General features: G+C 54.8%; 7 protein-coding genes across 7 annotated transcripts; 4 read left to right on the top strand and 3 right to left on the bottom strand.

Annotated features, from left to right (window-relative positions):
• Positions 1-194: 194 nt before the first annotated feature.
• VTN31DRAFT_5025 (uncharacterized protein) lies at positions 195-3,526 on the top strand (the record flags this gene model as incomplete). Its single annotated transcript, XM_069405479.1, has 4 exons — positions 195-259; positions 316-388; positions 461-1,578; positions 1,633-3,526. 4 exons carry the CDS (start codon positions 195-197, stop codon positions 3,524-3,526), a joined length of 3,150 nt encoding a protein of 1,049 aa, XP_069260538.1.
• Positions 3,527-3,727: 201 nt separating this feature from the next.
• On the bottom strand, positions 3,728-4,433 carry VTN31DRAFT_5024 (uncharacterized protein; the record flags this gene model as incomplete). Its single annotated transcript, XM_069405478.1, has 2 exons — positions 3,728-4,278; positions 4,370-4,433. The coding sequence occupies 2 exons, from the start codon at positions 4,431-4,433 to the stop codon at positions 3,728-3,730; spliced, it is 615 nt and encodes a 204-aa protein (XP_069260537.1).
• A 1,863-nt stretch (positions 4,434-6,296) lies between these two features.
• On the top strand, positions 6,297-8,019 carry VTN31DRAFT_5023 (uncharacterized protein; the record flags this gene model as incomplete). Its single annotated transcript, XM_069405477.1, has 2 exons — positions 6,297-6,984; positions 7,034-8,019. 2 exons carry the CDS (start codon positions 6,297-6,299, stop codon positions 8,017-8,019), a joined length of 1,674 nt encoding a protein of 557 aa, XP_069260536.1.
• Positions 8,020-8,262: 243 nt separating this feature from the next.
• Positions 8,263-8,670, top strand: VTN31DRAFT_5022 (uncharacterized protein; the record flags this gene model as incomplete). The annotated part of the gene is made up of 3 exons (XM_069405476.1): positions 8,263-8,317; positions 8,374-8,449; positions 8,514-8,670. 3 exons carry the CDS (start codon positions 8,263-8,265, stop codon positions 8,668-8,670), a joined length of 288 nt encoding a protein of 95 aa, XP_069260535.1.
• Positions 8,671-8,834: 164 nt separating this feature from the next.
• On the bottom strand, positions 8,835-9,710 carry VTN31DRAFT_5021 (uncharacterized protein; the record flags this gene model as incomplete). Its single annotated transcript, XM_069405475.1, has 3 exons — positions 8,835-9,355; positions 9,431-9,504; positions 9,559-9,710. The coding sequence occupies 3 exons, from the start codon at positions 9,708-9,710 to the stop codon at positions 8,835-8,837; spliced, it is 747 nt and encodes a 248-aa protein (XP_069260534.1).
• A 309-nt stretch (positions 9,711-10,019) lies between these two features.
• Positions 10,020-11,504, bottom strand: VTN31DRAFT_5020 (uncharacterized protein; the record flags this gene model as incomplete). The annotated part of the gene is made up of 4 exons (XM_069405474.1): positions 10,020-10,817; positions 10,878-11,160; positions 11,211-11,330; positions 11,377-11,504. 4 exons carry the CDS (start codon positions 11,502-11,504, stop codon positions 10,020-10,022), a joined length of 1,329 nt encoding a protein of 442 aa, XP_069260533.1.
• A 3,223-nt stretch (positions 11,505-14,727) lies between these two features.
• VTN31DRAFT_5019 (uncharacterized protein) lies at positions 14,728-16,413 on the top strand (the record flags this gene model as incomplete). The annotated part of the gene is made up of 6 exons (XM_069405472.1): positions 14,728-15,060; positions 15,115-15,224; positions 15,276-15,690; positions 15,745-16,059; positions 16,112-16,244; positions 16,304-16,413. 6 exons carry the CDS (start codon positions 14,728-14,730, stop codon positions 16,411-16,413), a joined length of 1,416 nt encoding a protein of 471 aa, XP_069260532.1.
• Between the last annotated feature and the right edge of the window lie 10 nt (positions 16,414-16,423).

Genomic DNA, 16,423 nt, shown 5'->3' with positions numbered 1-16,423 from the left:
TCGACTTTCAGCGTGAGGAATAGCATTCCTCTGGCTGGTGATCAGATTTCTGTTGCCAAACCTTGTCACTGCTGTGGATTGAGAACTCTACCTTGAGTCGTGCCCGGCTGGTCGGTTCCAATTTGTGCAGTTCTGAAACAAAAAAATTCATTCCCTTCAACGCCCTGCTGATGCCAGTCTTTAGTCCGTATCCGATGAACGGCAAGCGACGATCAACGGATGTCTCTGCCGACGAACACAGGCTTTTCCCGAATTTCTCGTATGGTGCACCGATATGGTTCCGTCCGACAGACACCCTAATTATAACTCTTCCAGTAAATCCGCTGCCGATGAGATCCGGATCGTTCCCGGGCAGTCGATCAGGAAAGCCGCGAAGTCCGCAGTCCAAGTACGAGATGCTCCGTTGGGTTAACTTGGCAAACGACGTAATCAAGACGTTGACACTTTTCTAACCTGGCAGGGCTATTCCCCGCTCCGACCTCTGAACACCTTATCGTGGAGAGGGAAAGAAAGTGGTCCCGTATGTGCCTCGGGGAAACCGAGGATCAGTAGAGATACGCCGATAACCTACTTTTCGCGCAAACCGAAACTGGGCTCACCGACGCGTGTCGATGAGGATGATCGGCAGGTCAAGCGCCAACGTCGCGAGTCTTCCCCCGTCAAAGATCTCGTGGATTTGCTGGACGATTATGGGGACGATCAGAAATCGACGGTGCAATCCTCCGTGTCGAAACGAGATTCATTCTTGGCGTCGGGAAATTCGGTCCATGAATTTCGAAGTGTTGAGAAGCTCATGAAGGTGCCAAATCCACGGAAAATTCGAGATTCGAACCAAAAGGCTGGAGATGCGCATTCCGATCAAGTTTGGCTTCGTACATCGAGCAGGGTCTCACGGTCGCCGAACTCTAGCTCCGCTCGCAAGGCGGACGCAGATAAGAGCGAACCTGCAGGGCCAGGGAATTCTACATCGACGCCGGTTGCCCTGCGGGTGAGTTCAGAATCGCCCGAGAGTCCCGATGAGCTACAAGGCGATGTAACCGTTCGGCCGATGCCCAGGTCGTTTGTGGCTGCTAAAAAGGATGACGACTCTGAGAGTGCCGTCAGCAGCCATTTTCGCACAAATGTCCGGGGAGGTCGGCAGAAATCTCCAAGCGATATCAAGCCTACTATTTTCGGTTCCGAGGCCACAATCTCGGAAGGCGCGAGTAGAAGACAGAATAAGCCGGCGTCGAAACCAGAGCGCCGCTTGTTCCCTGTCTCCTACTTTCGCAATGGAGAGACCAGTACGGACTCTTCTAATCCGACAAGTGTTGGCATTACTTTTGACGGCGATCGGAATGCGTTCTCCCTGCCAACGGACAACTCAACGAATGCAGACTCGGGTTCGTGGTTGCCTGTGCGCAAGATCGCCCTGGCTCTCCGGGGAATCGATGAGAGCTGCAAGGTCCGCTTGCGGCTCTCCAAGACGGAAGGTTCCTCTGACCAGGATGTGGATATTGAGTTCCACTCCAAGGAGGACCAGTCTAGTATCTGTAAACTGCTGGAGACAAAGGGTGTCAAACTGGTAGAGAAGGCTAGGTATGGTTATCCCAAGCTCTTTTGGCCAGCTGCTCCGTATTGACAGACGCGCAGCGCCTGGATGGACAAAATCTTTGCACATGCAAAGAATACTCCACAGCGACCTCGGAAACGCCCGAGCAGCGATGCGATGAGTCCACGGCCTTCTGACAGAACTGGGGGTTGTGTCAAGCGACAAAAGCTATCAGATGCGCTACAGGGCAGCGATGAGGAAGAAGCCAGCAAGCAAGCTCCTCGGCGTCTACCAGCAAGCGGCAAGGAGACCAGCCGAAGGGGGAGTGCAGGCTTTGAAATCTCCGTCAAGAAATTTTATGCCCCTGTCCAGCGCGAAACCCGCTCTCAGGCTCGTCGGCGGATGGTGGATCTGGTGGAGGACGACGCGGACATTGCCTCCGATTCAAAACCGCCGACTCCCAAAAGGGCGGTGTCGCGTGGATGGACAAAGCCACTGGTGTATCCACCACAGGGCAAGCGAAAAGCTGAAGTCGATAGCTACGACCTGGAGCGTCTCGCTGATGGCGAGTTCCTGAACGACAATCTCATTGCGTTCTACCTGCGGTTCCTTGAAGACCACCTGGAGCGTAACAAGCCGGACGTTGCAAAGAGGGTCTACTTCTTCAACTCGTATTTTTACGCGACGCTGACCAACACCGCCAAGGGCAAGCGAGGGATTAACTACGAGGGAGTCCAGAAATGGACGAGGAATGTTGATCTCTTTGACCGCGACTACATCATTGTGCCCATCAATGAATGTGCTCACTGGTATGTTGCAATCATTTGCAACTTGAGCATTCTGAAGAAGAAGAAGACGGGCAGCGCCGAGGCTGAGCAGGATTCCGGTTCGGAGAACGCGGAGGAGGAGCTCCCGGTGACACCGACACAGAAGGACAAGTCGGGAGAGACTTCGGGTACGGAGCGAGCGCGAGAATCGTTTGCCTCGCTGACGCTGACCGACACGGTCCCCGACTCGCAGGAGCCGAACGAGTCGGCGGAGGAGTGGCCGGAGAAGGAAGAAAACCCGACGTTGCCACCGGCGGCCATCCCGCGCAGTCGCGAGGCGTCCCCTAAACCCGACAACCAAGCGCCGGGTCCGAAGAAGAAGAAGAAGCACAAGCGAAAGAGCTACGTCCTTGCCACGGACCAACCTACCATTATTACCTTTGACTCTCTCGGCGCGCCGCGGCCATCGGCAATCAAAGCACTCCGGGCCTATCTTCTCGAGGAGGCGCAGTCCAAGCAGTCTCTCGAGCTGGATCCAAAAGACATCAAGGGCATGACCGCCAAGGAGATTCCCTTGCAGCCCAACTTCTCCGACTGCGGATTGTACCTGCTGGCGTATATGGAAAAATTCGCACAGGACCCGGAGAACTTCGTCGCGCGGCTGCTGCAGAAGGAAACGGAGACGGACAAGGACTGGCCGATGCTGAAGTCGGGCCTTTTGCGTCGGCGGCTACGAAAGTTTCTCTTCAATCTGAAAGAGGAGCAGGAGAAGCAGGAGAAATCGGACCAAGAACAAGACCGCTTATTAGTTGATGCGGTGCCGGTTTCGTACCTGCTGGGGCCGCCCGAGCGCAAGGAAGAGGAGGGAGCTCAGGCGGAGTCCAAGATTGGTCCAGATCGAGCTGCTTCGAAAAGTCCGGCGGCAGACCCCGTAACGGCAACAGTACCGGACACGCAGCAGGGTCAGGACCAAGGTGAACCGGAACCAGAGCACCACCACGAAACGGGCAACCAACCCCAATCCCGTCGGCGAGAGCTGAGTGATGACCAGTGGCTGGACAAGATCCACGAATTGGTCGAGACAACGGGGTCGGAGCCGAAGCACATCGTGGAGGTGCAAGTTCCGGGGACGCCACCGTTGGGGTCACAGCGGTCGGTGATCCCGGACACGCCGCAGGACAGTCCTCAAAAGAGACCTCTGCCGGTGCAAGAAGACGACGAGAAGTGAAGGGTTTTTTATATGCATAGACAAGCTGGGCGATCGCAATCGCATTCTGTATTAGTATATAAGTAGAGGATATCACGACATCCAAATGGACATTTCACGCATTTCATGAGCATCATAATCATCAAAAGGAACCCACGCTCATCAATTTAAACGATAAACCTACGTGCTCTATGGAAGTCTAAACTCTAGCGTGACGGTGTCTCATCGGATCCAGCGTGCGAGCTTCTCCTCCCGAAACGCACGATAATCCCACTCGCTCTCTTCCAACCCCTCGCGGGCGGCAGCCCAGACATACACCAGCGCATCCACCTCATCTGCCTCTTGAACCACAGCCGGGCCGTCGGACGTAGTATCCTGCGCTTCCTTTGCCGCGAGGACGGCCTGAACAGTGTTACTATCGTTTCCTCCTCCTTCAGAGAGAGGAGACTCTCCGGGTAGAGCCGCCAGCTTCAGTAACTTCACCTTGACGGTCCTCTTACTATACTCTGGGCCTTCAAAGAGGTCGAGCCGGATAAAGTCCAGGGGCTGCAGGCCGGAGACGAGGCATCCTAGCACGGAGGAGGAAGAAGAGGAAGAAGCTGGGCCTGTTTCGACCGGGACGATTGCCGGGTAATCGGCATAGCGCACCTTGTGCCGACGGTAGTTGTGCAGGATAGCGGGTTGGTAGGTGAGGCGTTGCTTCTCCGAGTCTGGCGTCTGACTGTGGGAGCCGTGGAGAACGGTGGCCATGACTTCGGGAGCCATCAGGGTTCCTAGTGTATTAATCTCCGTATTCAGCATTCCGGTTTTGACTTTTATGCCTACGGGGTAAGGTTATCGTAGGATGAGGGAGTTGTGACGTACCATATACAAAGAGCCGCGTTAGAGGCGCGCCCCCGCGGTCCGTAGTCTCCGCCGATGGAGACATGCCGATTGATTGAAACAGAGTACGGAGTATACAGTAGTAATGGGCTTGGTGGCTCTCTCACACGTGTGATTTCAAATCTTGACTCGTGGAGTCGTTGCCGTGGCGAAGGCTAGGCTCGTACTGTTGAAATATGGCAGGTTATGTAGCATGTTAGAGTATCAGAGAAGTAAATGCCGACGGTAAGGCTATCGTCAATTTTCACTGAGTCTCTTACCCATCCATGTGGGTGGGAGTGACCTCAATTTATGTACATCATCCGACAAACGAAATGCAAGAGACAAAGGAATGACAAACAGCAGAGTGAGAAAGGTACTCAAAGAGTGACTGCGATTCATCAGATAATCAACACGTACAACTCGTACTTCTCCAGTTTCCCCCAGTCTTGGGAATCGAAAGAAAGGTTGGTCCCGACCTTTACGCGCTGTTCAGTCCAACTGTGACACTCCAAGTTGATCCCAAGTTGCAACAGTCCAATGGGTCCGTTTTCTTCTAATGACCAAATCCAGAAGATCTAGAATCCGAGAGATCCCTGCAACCCGTCGTTGTGTTTTTTGGAAGTGCTCAGGCCTCCAGTTCGATTTCAAGTCAGCTCATACATATATATATGAGTCATCGTATCCGCTCAGAGCGGCAGAGTCTCAGGGTCTCGGAAACCTAGGACCTCAACGGAGTCAACGCGTGAAGCAACCGACGGCGTAAGCCAATGTCGGTACCCAAGTCCAGTATGATAGAAAGGGCTGATTCAGATTGTTGGAGCCGGGAGCAGCCGAGCAGGGACCAATCGTTCTCGGGTTATTAAAGCGTAAAAGGTGGTTGCATCATTGATCATGCAGTTTTTTAGGGATGTACGGAGTACTCCGTAGCGCCAAGGACTCGGTTGAACAAGGGGCCCATCTCAATACGTTAGGTAATGACAGGGACCGACCGACGGTCCGACCGATCACCGATGAGCGCCACTCCGCCAGTAGATAATTATGTATTACAAACTTGAATCCAACATTTTCTCACAATTTCACAAACGTGACTCATTTCAATTGGCTGAGCCTGCTTCAAATTTCATGCCAAGGGCAATTGGCCGATTGCAAACATGGTCGGCTTTGCCTGCGAAAATCCCGTGCAGGCTGTATGGGTTTTTCACTCGATTGCTCATTGGCTGCGATTGAGGTCACGTGCAACAGAACTACTGTTCTGGGTCTAGCGTAACTTCAAGGATAACTACTAACCTAACCTCACTTCGCAGCCGCAGCAGATCTCCGGCGCGCTCACCCCCGCTTTGGGACAAGTACGAGCTACGCGCTGCCAATCACGGATGCACTTAGTTTATGGCCGGAATTGAAGTCTGCAAAAGCATACCTTACTGTACTTCATCTACCTAACCTGGTTATGCAGGACAAAAAGAAAAAAGCACAGGCTGATTGACCGTCTGTCTGTTTTCGGAAACAGCAACGTCGCTCGGGGATTTCCCGAGGATATCCCGGCGCAACTGTGGCCGGGATGAATGGCTCTCCGCTCGTCGTCGACCTTTGAGACTGCAAGATTTTGACCCTACTACCGTTTTGGGAAATGCTGCTCTTCGGCATACTTCAAACCCTTCTCCTTCTTGCAGGAAAAGGTGACTACTTTAGCGTTCACTGCCATGGTTTCTCCCTTCTAGAAGGCTCGGATTCACATGCCCGGTCATGTAAACTACTCGTACACCACCTGACAGACAAGCAATGAGCTGGGGTCTGAAGCCGGGGGGACGGGATCTGTGTCGGGAAATATAGATATTGGAGATGGATGAAGTCGAGGGCACCCTAAATGATACAAACAAGACGGTCTAACTAACCACTATCGACCGACTGGGCGACCTCGACCAGGCTCATGGAGCCCCTTGTACCGACATCGCCACGTCTCGTGGCCAGTCTCTTGTCCAAGCAACGCCGTTTGGCTTCGGCCTTATGCGGTACCTGCTCTCCGGGGCTCCCCGTCGAGCTTTGGCTCGAGGTGTTAGGGTATCTGTCCCAGAGCGACTTCTGCCGCCTGGCCCGCGTGTGCAGTGGGTTCCTGCACTTTGCACGGCCTGTCATCTACACAAATCTGGTCCTGTGGCCGTCGCTGCGAAAGGAAACGGATGGGGACGAGGAGGTGCTGTTGAAGAAGGACCCTAAGGACGCTGCCATCGCCTCAACACTGGCCCTCCTCTGCCGGAACCCAGGCAACCTGCTGGGCGAGGTCGAGACGCTCTGCCTGCTCATGGATCGCGAGTACTACCGCATCGGTTCCGCCGAAAAGCGGGCGGTGGCCAAGATGTCCCGCCGCTCCGCCGCTCCGCCCATCTGCGGAGGTCTCCTCCGCCAGATGACGGCGCTGAAGGCGCTGAGGGTGGATGGAGATGTCATTTGCTGCGGCACCCCAAAGCAAACCAGCGACATCGCCAATGCACTGCAATCGCTGTCCCTGGACTATCTCTGTTTCTACGACACCCCGCCGAACCGGCGTTGTTGTCCGCCGGGCCTCCGTGTCCAGGGACTTCGCGAGCTCATCTGGTGCCCGCAGGCGGAGAGCAAAGGCACGTCCATTGTCTCCATTTGAAAATACCCACTGCTGACTGGTCGCAGAGCCATGTGAATCTTTCCTGCAACTCATCGGATACAACGTGGCCACACTGGAGTCGCTGATTCTCTCGGTCGACGACATCGCTGGGACCGGCATTCTATCCACCACAGTGTTCCGACTGAGCCTCCCCCGGCTGCGCCATTTGCAGGTAGGCAACATCGAACGCGATTCCGCGACGCCACCGGAATTCACTTCTTTTTTGAAACGACACTCGAGGACCCTCCAATCCCTCGAGATCGTCCCGACAGTGCTCTCGGACCGGGCCGTGCTGATCGACGAGACAACGCTGCCCGGCCCGAGCTTCCTCCCTCGCCTGGAGCGATTCTGGGGCCACATGAAGTCCATCCAAATCATGGCCGAGGCCGGGGTCCGCTCCCTGCGCGACTCTCTGGTCGACCTGACCATCGAGACCGCGCCCGCCATACCTTTCCTCAGGGCGGAAGAGGACGTTGGTGCCGGACTACAGGCCATGTTTGACGCGCTGGACCGGCTACACCTCAAGCATAAGGGCCCGTACCCCCCCAACGGCACCAGAAGCCGACTCCGATCCCTCGGCATTGATTTCCGCTCATTAGAGATCGCCCCCAAAGACGTCATGTTGGACGACACCGACCACCCGCAGTATGCGATCCGTGTCATCCTCGACTCCCTGCGCCGTGCCGGCCGCCTCTGGGGCGACTCCGTCGAGGTCTGGCGCGGCGGGCTGCCCGAGTTTTCCGTGCCTCTGCCCGTGAGCGTGGTCTGCCAGGCCTTTGCTCCGTTCCGCCGGCTGCGCGTCCTCTACTTCCCCATGTTCAACCTCGAGTCCTCAGAGTTTGGCCGCTGTTCCTACTTTTCCGCCATCGCGTCGTGCATCCCGACACTCGACGAGATCCGGCTGGTCGGGCAGCACGGGGACAGGGTTGATGTTGCGAAGATCATTCGCACGGGCTCGTCGATTCAATTCCGCCACCTCAGGGAGGTTCATGATTGGAGCTTTCTCCCATGATCTCCAGGTCAACTGGCTTAAACCTTAACCTATAGTTAACTTGATCGGGATATGGTGCGATTACCTAATCGTCGCGCTATTCCGCAGTCAGTCAAATGACATCATCGCGGCTCGTGGTTGCCCTAATCTCCAGTATGCCGTCGATACTACCTCTTGCGCGGTGCAGTCGATGTTGATTCCCGCAACATTGGTATGTATCTTTATTACCGGATTCATCTAGCCAGAACGACAGACACCGCAATCATGATCAGGGACGAGGACATTCGGATGATCCTGCTCATCATCGTCACCCTGCTTTGTATGCCTCACGTCTTCCTCTCGCGTTTCCAGGGCAAGAATTTTGATCGGTTCTAGTTCCCCCCGCAGGCATCCTGCTCATCTCCGGCTGCAGCGTGGATTTCCTCATCAATGTCCTCATGACCATGTTGGGGTGCGTCCAATGGCCCCCGATTCAATCAGCTAAACTCTCCGGCCTGACTGTTTGTTTGTTTCAGGTACATCCCCGGATATATCCACGCGTTCTACCTCGAATACGTCTACTATGAGCGACGGCGCGAGAGTCGCCTTCTTCAGAGACGACGGGCGCCCGGTGTATATTCCGATAGGATCCAATGTGGTGGACGCAGCCGCAAAAGTGGGATCACGACCTAAATAATTAATAGACTGGATGGGTTGCTGGGCGTCGTGTTTTGACTTGGCGATCGATCGGGGTTCCTGGTGTAGGGTGTTTCTGGGTTTTCGGCTACAAGGGGGCATCAGATTGTATGCAAAAGGCATGGCAGGAGTTTTTGTGATTACAGATTGTATGTATTAACCTAATTCACCGTTTCCGAACTCGTGCTCGTGCTCGTACTCGTCCTGCTACTCCCCTTCAACGCCGGGAAACTAAACACTCGACTCCGCCCAACCTTGCCTGCTGTCCGCGGCACGGATCGCGACTTCGCCGTCGACACCGTCCCATCATCACTCCACCACAAAACCCCCACCCACGGTTGCACATTCCAGCCCACGACCAGCGTGACGTTCCCGCGCTCGGCGATGCGGCCCGAGATATCCGTGATGGGGTATTTCGGTTTCTGGTTGCGGAGGCGCAGCTTAGCGGACACTTCCTTCCCTGTCTTCACCTTCTTGCTGCGAGAGGACCGCTTGGTGTTGGTGGTGTCGGGGAGGAATCGTTCCTTGAGTTTCGCAAAGGAATACGGGGATTCCGGGGCCGGGATGATGGTATCCCAGATTACAGCTTGAGAGGTCTCATTCGCAGAGGAAGAGGAAGGGTAGGATGCGACGACGTAGACGAAGAGTTGTTTTGTGTTCCAGTTGAAGAGGGGGGTCAAATCTACGACAATTAGCCACGCGTCGCCTAGGCGTGTTGGGAGGAGAGAGAGAGAGTGTGTGTGTGTGTGTCACGGACCAGCGTCGAGATCGAACCGGATCTGCGCGTATTCTTCGCGTTTGGCGGAGTAGTAATGCGGGCGGCCTTTGATTCTGTCGTGAGATTAGTCTTATGATTTGTTGACATTGGCGTATAAGGGGACGTACACTTGGACATTGGCCAGTTCAACGTTAGCCGTAGCGTCGTCGGCGGGATGCAGGAGGACGGATAATGAGGCCAGGCAGGCAATCACCACGGCGACGGTGGTGAAGTAGTTGAAGACAGCTTGCACGCGAGCGAGTGCGGAGTGCATTGTCATTTTGAATTGGCCTCGAAGGGAGGCGTGGTTGGCAGAATAAGTGAATTCAACTTTTCCTGTCGATTTGTTCTCGGTCCATGGAAGTCGCAGAATTTCGAACGGGGAGCGTAGAAACCCCCCGGATTCAACTGAACACGGTGTTTGATAAAGCTCCAGCTTGGAGTTGAAGCCAAGTAGCAGATGTATAATGATTGGCTTGAGATTTATGGTTATCAAGTTATAAAAGTTACAGTTGTAACCTAACCTCATGAACTAAGGCGAGATCTTGTACATGACAGTGACATCACGGATTTGGGAATTCATCCAACGTTATACCGCATCCAATGCAGCTCGAGTCGTCACTTGCTCGTTCTTATTCCCCAGTTTGGAGATCTGCAAGAACGCATCCACGCCGTACCCCTCCAAGCTGTGCAGCGCGAGACTGCCCGCCCAGTACTCGGCATACACGCGACTCATGGGCAGGCCCATGCCCAGGCGGAGATTCGGCGGCCGCGAGCTCAGCGACGTCAGTGACCCCTCGCGGAAGGTCTCGCGGTCACGGGTTTTGCGGTCCATCGACACGGTGAGCTCCTGCATGGTGGCAGCCATGGCAGGGACTTGGCCTAGGTTCTTTAACCGGCTCTGTGTGCGTGGGCCCTTGCTGAAGGACCAGATGTAAGGGAGCACCTCGCGCGGGATACCCCCTCCCTGGTCCGAAAAGCGCAGGATAACGTACTGCGGCGCTTCGCAGATCAACACCTCGATCGGCGGCGGTTCGCCTGGAGTACCGCGGTATTTCTCCATGACCTCTTGAATCGAGTTGCGCAAAAGCTCGCCGACAATGTATTCGAGGTGTGTGAGGATGTACGGGAACGTTGCTCCCAGGTGGCCCAGCACCTTGATCTCGGGAATCTTGTCTTCGGCGCCTGTGGCGCTCTGTCGCATGAGGTCCTGGGCAAGTCGCCCGCACCGCTCCACGACGTCCTTGGCGTTGCATTTCAGGAATACCTCGCCAACGAAGTCCGCATTTGAGTCAGTCCGCGCCGAGGACTCGGCAAAGTGCCAGGGTGAGTTGAAGGTGTCGGTCAGCGCTAGGTGCTGCTCGGCGATCACCCGGCGGGAAATCCTCTACTCCAAAGGTCAGCGAGGAAAACCGTCGCCCGATGCACACAATACGCTGATGCTTACCGAACGGAGCATCGTGTTCATGAAGCGGTCCATCTCGTCCGGCTCCACCAGCCCTTGGCATTCCAGCACCCCCATAGCTAAGTTGGGAATAACCGCTAGGTGCTCCTTGAGCGTCTCGCGGAGTATGTCGCAGTAGCGGTCATTGTCCTCCAACGTCCGAATCTCTGGCACCTGCCGGAACCGCTCAAACGCCTTGTAGTAAAGCTCGTAGACCAGCGAGATATGAGGATTGGACACAACCACGTAGGGCAGCTTTTGCATGTCACGCAGTCGATGGGCGATTCTACCGAATGTTAGCCTATCATTGATGTTTCTCGAATCGCCGCGACGCACCTTGTCGGAAGCTCCGTGCGCACATAGTTGGCCGAGCTGATCAGGCGCGATTCGGTCAGCGTACGACCGAAAAAGGTCAATTGTCGAAGACTGATCGGTCGCAACTCCCGCTCAACCCATCTGCCCAGTCAATTTCCAAGCTTCCAAAAGGCGTCGGGGGACCTACTCGTCCAATACTGACGCCGGTCTCCATGGTGGCGGCTGGTGTACCTGGGTTGAGAAGCACCGCACGGCCCGCCACGGAAGAAGCAAGGGCCGGCGGCAGGGCGACCAGCGACCCAGGCCCGGCGGCATGATGCCCACGATCCTAACCAGCGACAGTGCGGCGCAATAGTACCGATCGCAGGCGAAGAGCGAAATCGAGGGAACAAGAGGTCATCGCTCACGGCATGGCGGATCGAGACACAGTCCGTCGAGGGATCTGATCAATTGCAGGGCGTGAAATTCATGATGACGGCGGAGCGGTGACTCGGGCGGTCAAGAATAAAGATGGAGGAAGTTTGTTCTGCGAAGATCGGTTCGACGGAGGTTCTCGATGCGGGGAGGGAGCGATATACTATATAATTCGAATTGATCCTTCTGAACAGAACTGAGCCCAGTCGTACTCGTAGTAAGATTTTGCGGTGCTGTCCGCCGTTGCTCTTGAGCCTTTTTGATTTCGGTGCAATACTTGAGCGTGGACCGAGGTCCTGCAAGAGCCCTCGCACTCCGCTCAGCGAAAATAATTGATGGATGCTTGGATGAGAATCAGATCAGAATCTCTGCATGATCTGGAGAATAAAAAGCAGATTCGAATTGCCAGAAATTGCAATCTCCATCTCACCTCTGAATCTGCTGAGCCCAGCCGCCACTATAAAATCTAGGTAATCCACATCTCGGCTCTCGTCATCAGATGCTGCGGTTTGATCCATTCAACTCCTGTATTCAGTTCCATATTTGCTCCGCGTTTCTTCACGTTTACTCGCATCTCCTGCTCTCCGCCTCTTCCTTCTGTTGCTCCGCCTGCATCGATCGATTTTAGATAGATTTCCCTCCCGCCCCTCTTCTCCGCCGCTTTTCCTAGCGTCCGTTCCGCCCATCTCATCCTCCCCCCGCGCCATCGGATACGCTGGACGCTCTTTTCCATGGACAATGTAAGCCCTCCCGCCATCGCTCTAAAATCCCGCGGATTCCCGGAAATCACTCCGGTTACACTCCGTGCGCCGCAGGGATGGAATAGCCCGCTGACCCCAGTCGCTTCCAGCTCTCGGATCGTGATATGCTCGTCGACGACTATGACACGATCGATAGCAACGGCCGCACAGATGTTGTTGTCGTCTCACGCTCCGCCTCCGACGAGGAGTCGGGGCCGGAGCCGCTGGCCAACGACTGTACGATCCCAACCTTCCGTCGACGCCACGGAAGCAGCATGCTAATGCGACGCAATGAACAGATGAGGCGATGATGGCGCGCATTCTCCCCAAAGATCCAGATCTAGAGACAGAAGATGAAACATACCATACATGGCACATCACAAACTGGCGACAATTGAAACAACGGGAACATGGGCCGATTTTTCATTGCGCAGGCTTCCCTTGGTTGGTGACCTTTTTCTCCCCTCTGGACGCGTTTCTGGAAGGGCACTCTACTGACTCCCCCCAGGCGCATCCTGTTCTTCCCTTACGGAAACCATGTCGAACATGCGTCCTTTTACCTCGAACACGGCTGGGAGAAGGTCCCGGAGAACTGGTACGCCTGCGTCCAGTTCGGCCTGGTGCTGTGGAACGTGAACGATCCGTCCATCTATATCTCGCACGGTATGCCATGGACCCTCTGCTGATCCGAGAGCAGTTCTGACATGCGTAGTGGCAACACATCGGTTCAATGTCGACGAAGGTGACTGGGGCTTCACCCGCTTCTGTGAGCTGCGAAAGCTTTTCACCATGCAGTGGGAGGGGCGGGGAGTGCCCCTGGTGCAGAATGACGAGGCAAACATCACTGCCTACGTGCGAGTCGTCAAGGACCCCACGGGTGTTTTGTGGCATAGCTTCCAAAAGTACGTTCAAGGATCCTTCTAGCTCTCCGGGATCGGTTTGCTGAGCAGAGCAGTTATGACTCCAAGAAGGAAACCGGCATGGTCGGACTGCGGAATCAGGGTGCCACCTGCTACCTGAATTCCCTGCTGCAGTCTCTATACTTCACAAACGCATTCCGAAAGGTTGGTGAGTCTCGATCGCCGGCCCGGAGCGCATGCTGATCCGCCCTGGCAGGCCGTGTATCAAATCCCGACGGAAAACGAAGCCACAAAAGACAACAGTGCATGGACGCTGCAGCGGCTGTTTTACTCTCTCCAGACTAGTGATACCCCGGTGTCGACAACCGAACTAACCGCGTCCTTTGGCTGGGAATCGCGGCAGATCTTCGAGCAGCAGGATGTCCAGGAACTGTGCCGCAAGCTGATGGAACGGCTCGAAGAGAAGATGAAAGGCACCCCCGTAGAAAAGGCCCTTTCAGAGCTGTTTGTTGGCAAGACTAAGATGTACCTGTCTTGTATCAATGTCAAGTACGAGTCCTCGCGGGTGGAAGAATTCTGGGATATCCAACTCAATGTTCGCGGGAACAAAGATCTGGATGACAGCTTCCGCGACTACATCCAGGTGGAAACGCTCGAGGGCGAGAATAAGTACGATGCCGGGCCGCCGTATGGACTGCAGGATGCCAAAAAGGGTGTCATTTTCGAAAGCTTCCCCCCGGTACTGCACCTGCACTTGAAGCGGTTCGAGTACGACATTCAGCGTGACGCCATGATGAAGATCAATGACCGTCATGCTTTCCCGATGGAGTTCGATGTGTCGCCGTATCTCTCCGAAGACGCCGACAGGTCGGAGCCTTGGGTCTACCAGCTCCACGGCGTGCTCGTGCACAGCGGCGATTTCAATGCGGGCCATTACTACGCTTACCTGAAGCCCACCAAGGATGGCCACTTCTACCGCTTCGACGACGACAAGGTCGTCCGCGTGACCGAGAAAGAGGTGCTGGAGGAGAACTACGGTGGGGAGTACGACTTCTCCAACAAGCCGCTCAGCGTGCGCCAGCAGTACGCTCGTGGCTTGTCGACCAAGCGGTCGATGAACGCGTACATGTTGGTGTACATCCGAAAATCCCGATTGGACCAGGTTCTCGTGCCAATCACCAAGGACGATGTTCCACCACATATTGGTAAGTTGACAATCCGGCCTTTTGATTTAGTTCCCACTGACCATGTTCCGCAGAAAAGAAATTGGCCGAAGAACGAGCTGAGCTCGCCCGCCGCAGAAAGGAGCGAGAAGAGGCTCACTTGTACATCAACGTCAATGTGTTGACGGAGGAATCGTTCCGAGAGCACCACGGCTTTGATCTGACCAGTGCAGATCTGCCCGCCGGGGATCCCGCCTTACCCAAGTCATATCGAATTCTGCGAGCAACCAAGGTCGGTGACTTCACCAAGCAACTCGCAGAGGAGCGGGGTCTGAAGCCGAGTGATATCCGGCTGTGGGTCATGGTTAATCGACAAAACAAGACCACTCGCCCAGACCAGGTTATCCGGGATCCCGAGATGACGGTCGAGCGGGCCTACATCCGCTATGCAACCAAGGGCAATCCTTTCCAGGTTTGGATGGAGGTTGTCCGACCTGGTCCCGATGGCTCGGTTCCCACACCAGATCCCAAGGAAACTGCATTGGTGTTCTTGAAGCACTTTGACGTTCCGTCGCAAACGCTATCTGGGATTGGATCGATCATTGTTCGCAAGAATCAGACCGTTTCGGAACTGGCCCCCATCATTCTGGAGAAGATGAAATGGCCGGCCGGGACCGAGTTCTTGCTCTATGAGGTAAGGGTTTAAGCGTCGCGTGTTCTTGTCGCAGTTACTTACTGCTATTCAAAGGAAATCAAACACACCATGATCGATCCCATGAAGCCGAGCAAGACTTTCCTGCAATCGGAAATTCAGGACGGCGACATTATCACCTTCCAAAAGCGATGGAAGAGCTCCGAGTAAGTGCAGTGCCGACAAATCAGATGGCTTGATTTGCCTAACTTGTGTAGACTTCCACAAACCGCGATGTACACCGATGCCAGGCAGTACTATGACTATTTGCTGAATCGGATGAACGTCAAGTTCGCTCCACTTAAAGGCGAAGGCGAGGAGTTCACTCTCACTCTCAGCAGAAAGATGTCCTACGAGCAATTTGCCAAGAAGGTTGGCGAGCATCTCAATGTCGATCCGACGCATTTGCGATTTGCGCCGGTCATCGCTAGCACTGGGAAACCGAAGCAGTTCATCCGATCAACCGTCAACCAGACTCTGCAGCAGATTTTGAACGGGCAATACGGGACATATGGATATAGCATGCACCGGCCGGATGCGTTGTACTACGAGATTCTGGAGATGAGTCTCAGTGAGTACGAGACGAAGAAGCTCCTCAAGGTCACATGGTTGCCGGAGGGTATCTCCAAGGAGGTAGGTGATGTGATGCCCTGCGTAGTGAAGGATTGTGTCTCACAGCGTGGAAAGGTTTCTGTGGAAGTTCTAGTCCCCCGGACTGGCACCGTTGCCGATCTTCGAGATGGCCTCCGGAAGAAGCTGGAGCTCAATGAAGAGGCCATCAAGAAAGTGCGACTCTACGAGGCGCACTCGGGCAAGATCTACAAGGAGCTCAGCGATAATTTCAACATCGCCGGCCTCAACGAATACGTGACGCTCTACGCCGAGCCGATTCCAGAAGAGGAACTCAACTTGCAGCCCGGCGAGCGCGTCATTAACGTGTACAGCTTCGACAAGGAGCCCAGCCGGTCACACGGCATCCCATTCAAGTTCGTCGTCAAGCCTGTAAGTTTCAGCTGTTGGATCTTGGAGCGGGATGATGCTGACTCCGATACAGGACGAGGTGTTCAAAGAGACCAAGGAGCGGCTCTCCAAGCGAACCGGGATCAAGGGCAAGATGTTTGAGAAGATTAAGTTTGCCGTCGTCCCGAACATTGTGTACGCGACCAATCCCAGGTATCTCGAGGATGGTAAGGACAGATACCCATAACGTCACAAGGAGCGTCAGGTTGACTGACAGCTTTACCAGATGACATTCTCGCCGACGTGATCGTCGACTCAAACGATCTTCTTGGGATGGACCATGTAAATAAGAACCGAAACTTTTGGAACCGGAGCGAGTCTTTCTTTATCAGATAAAAAAAGCAGA

The sequence above is a fragment of the Thermomyces dupontii genome, assembly GCF_041956625.1.
Source record: "Thermomyces dupontii strain NRRL 2155 unplaced genomic scaffold VTN31scaffold_4, whole genome shotgun sequence".
Lineage (NCBI taxonomy): Eukaryota > Fungi > Ascomycota > Eurotiomycetes > Eurotiales > Trichocomaceae > Thermomyces > Thermomyces dupontii.
This window is presented reverse-complemented; position numbering and strand designations above follow the sequence as displayed.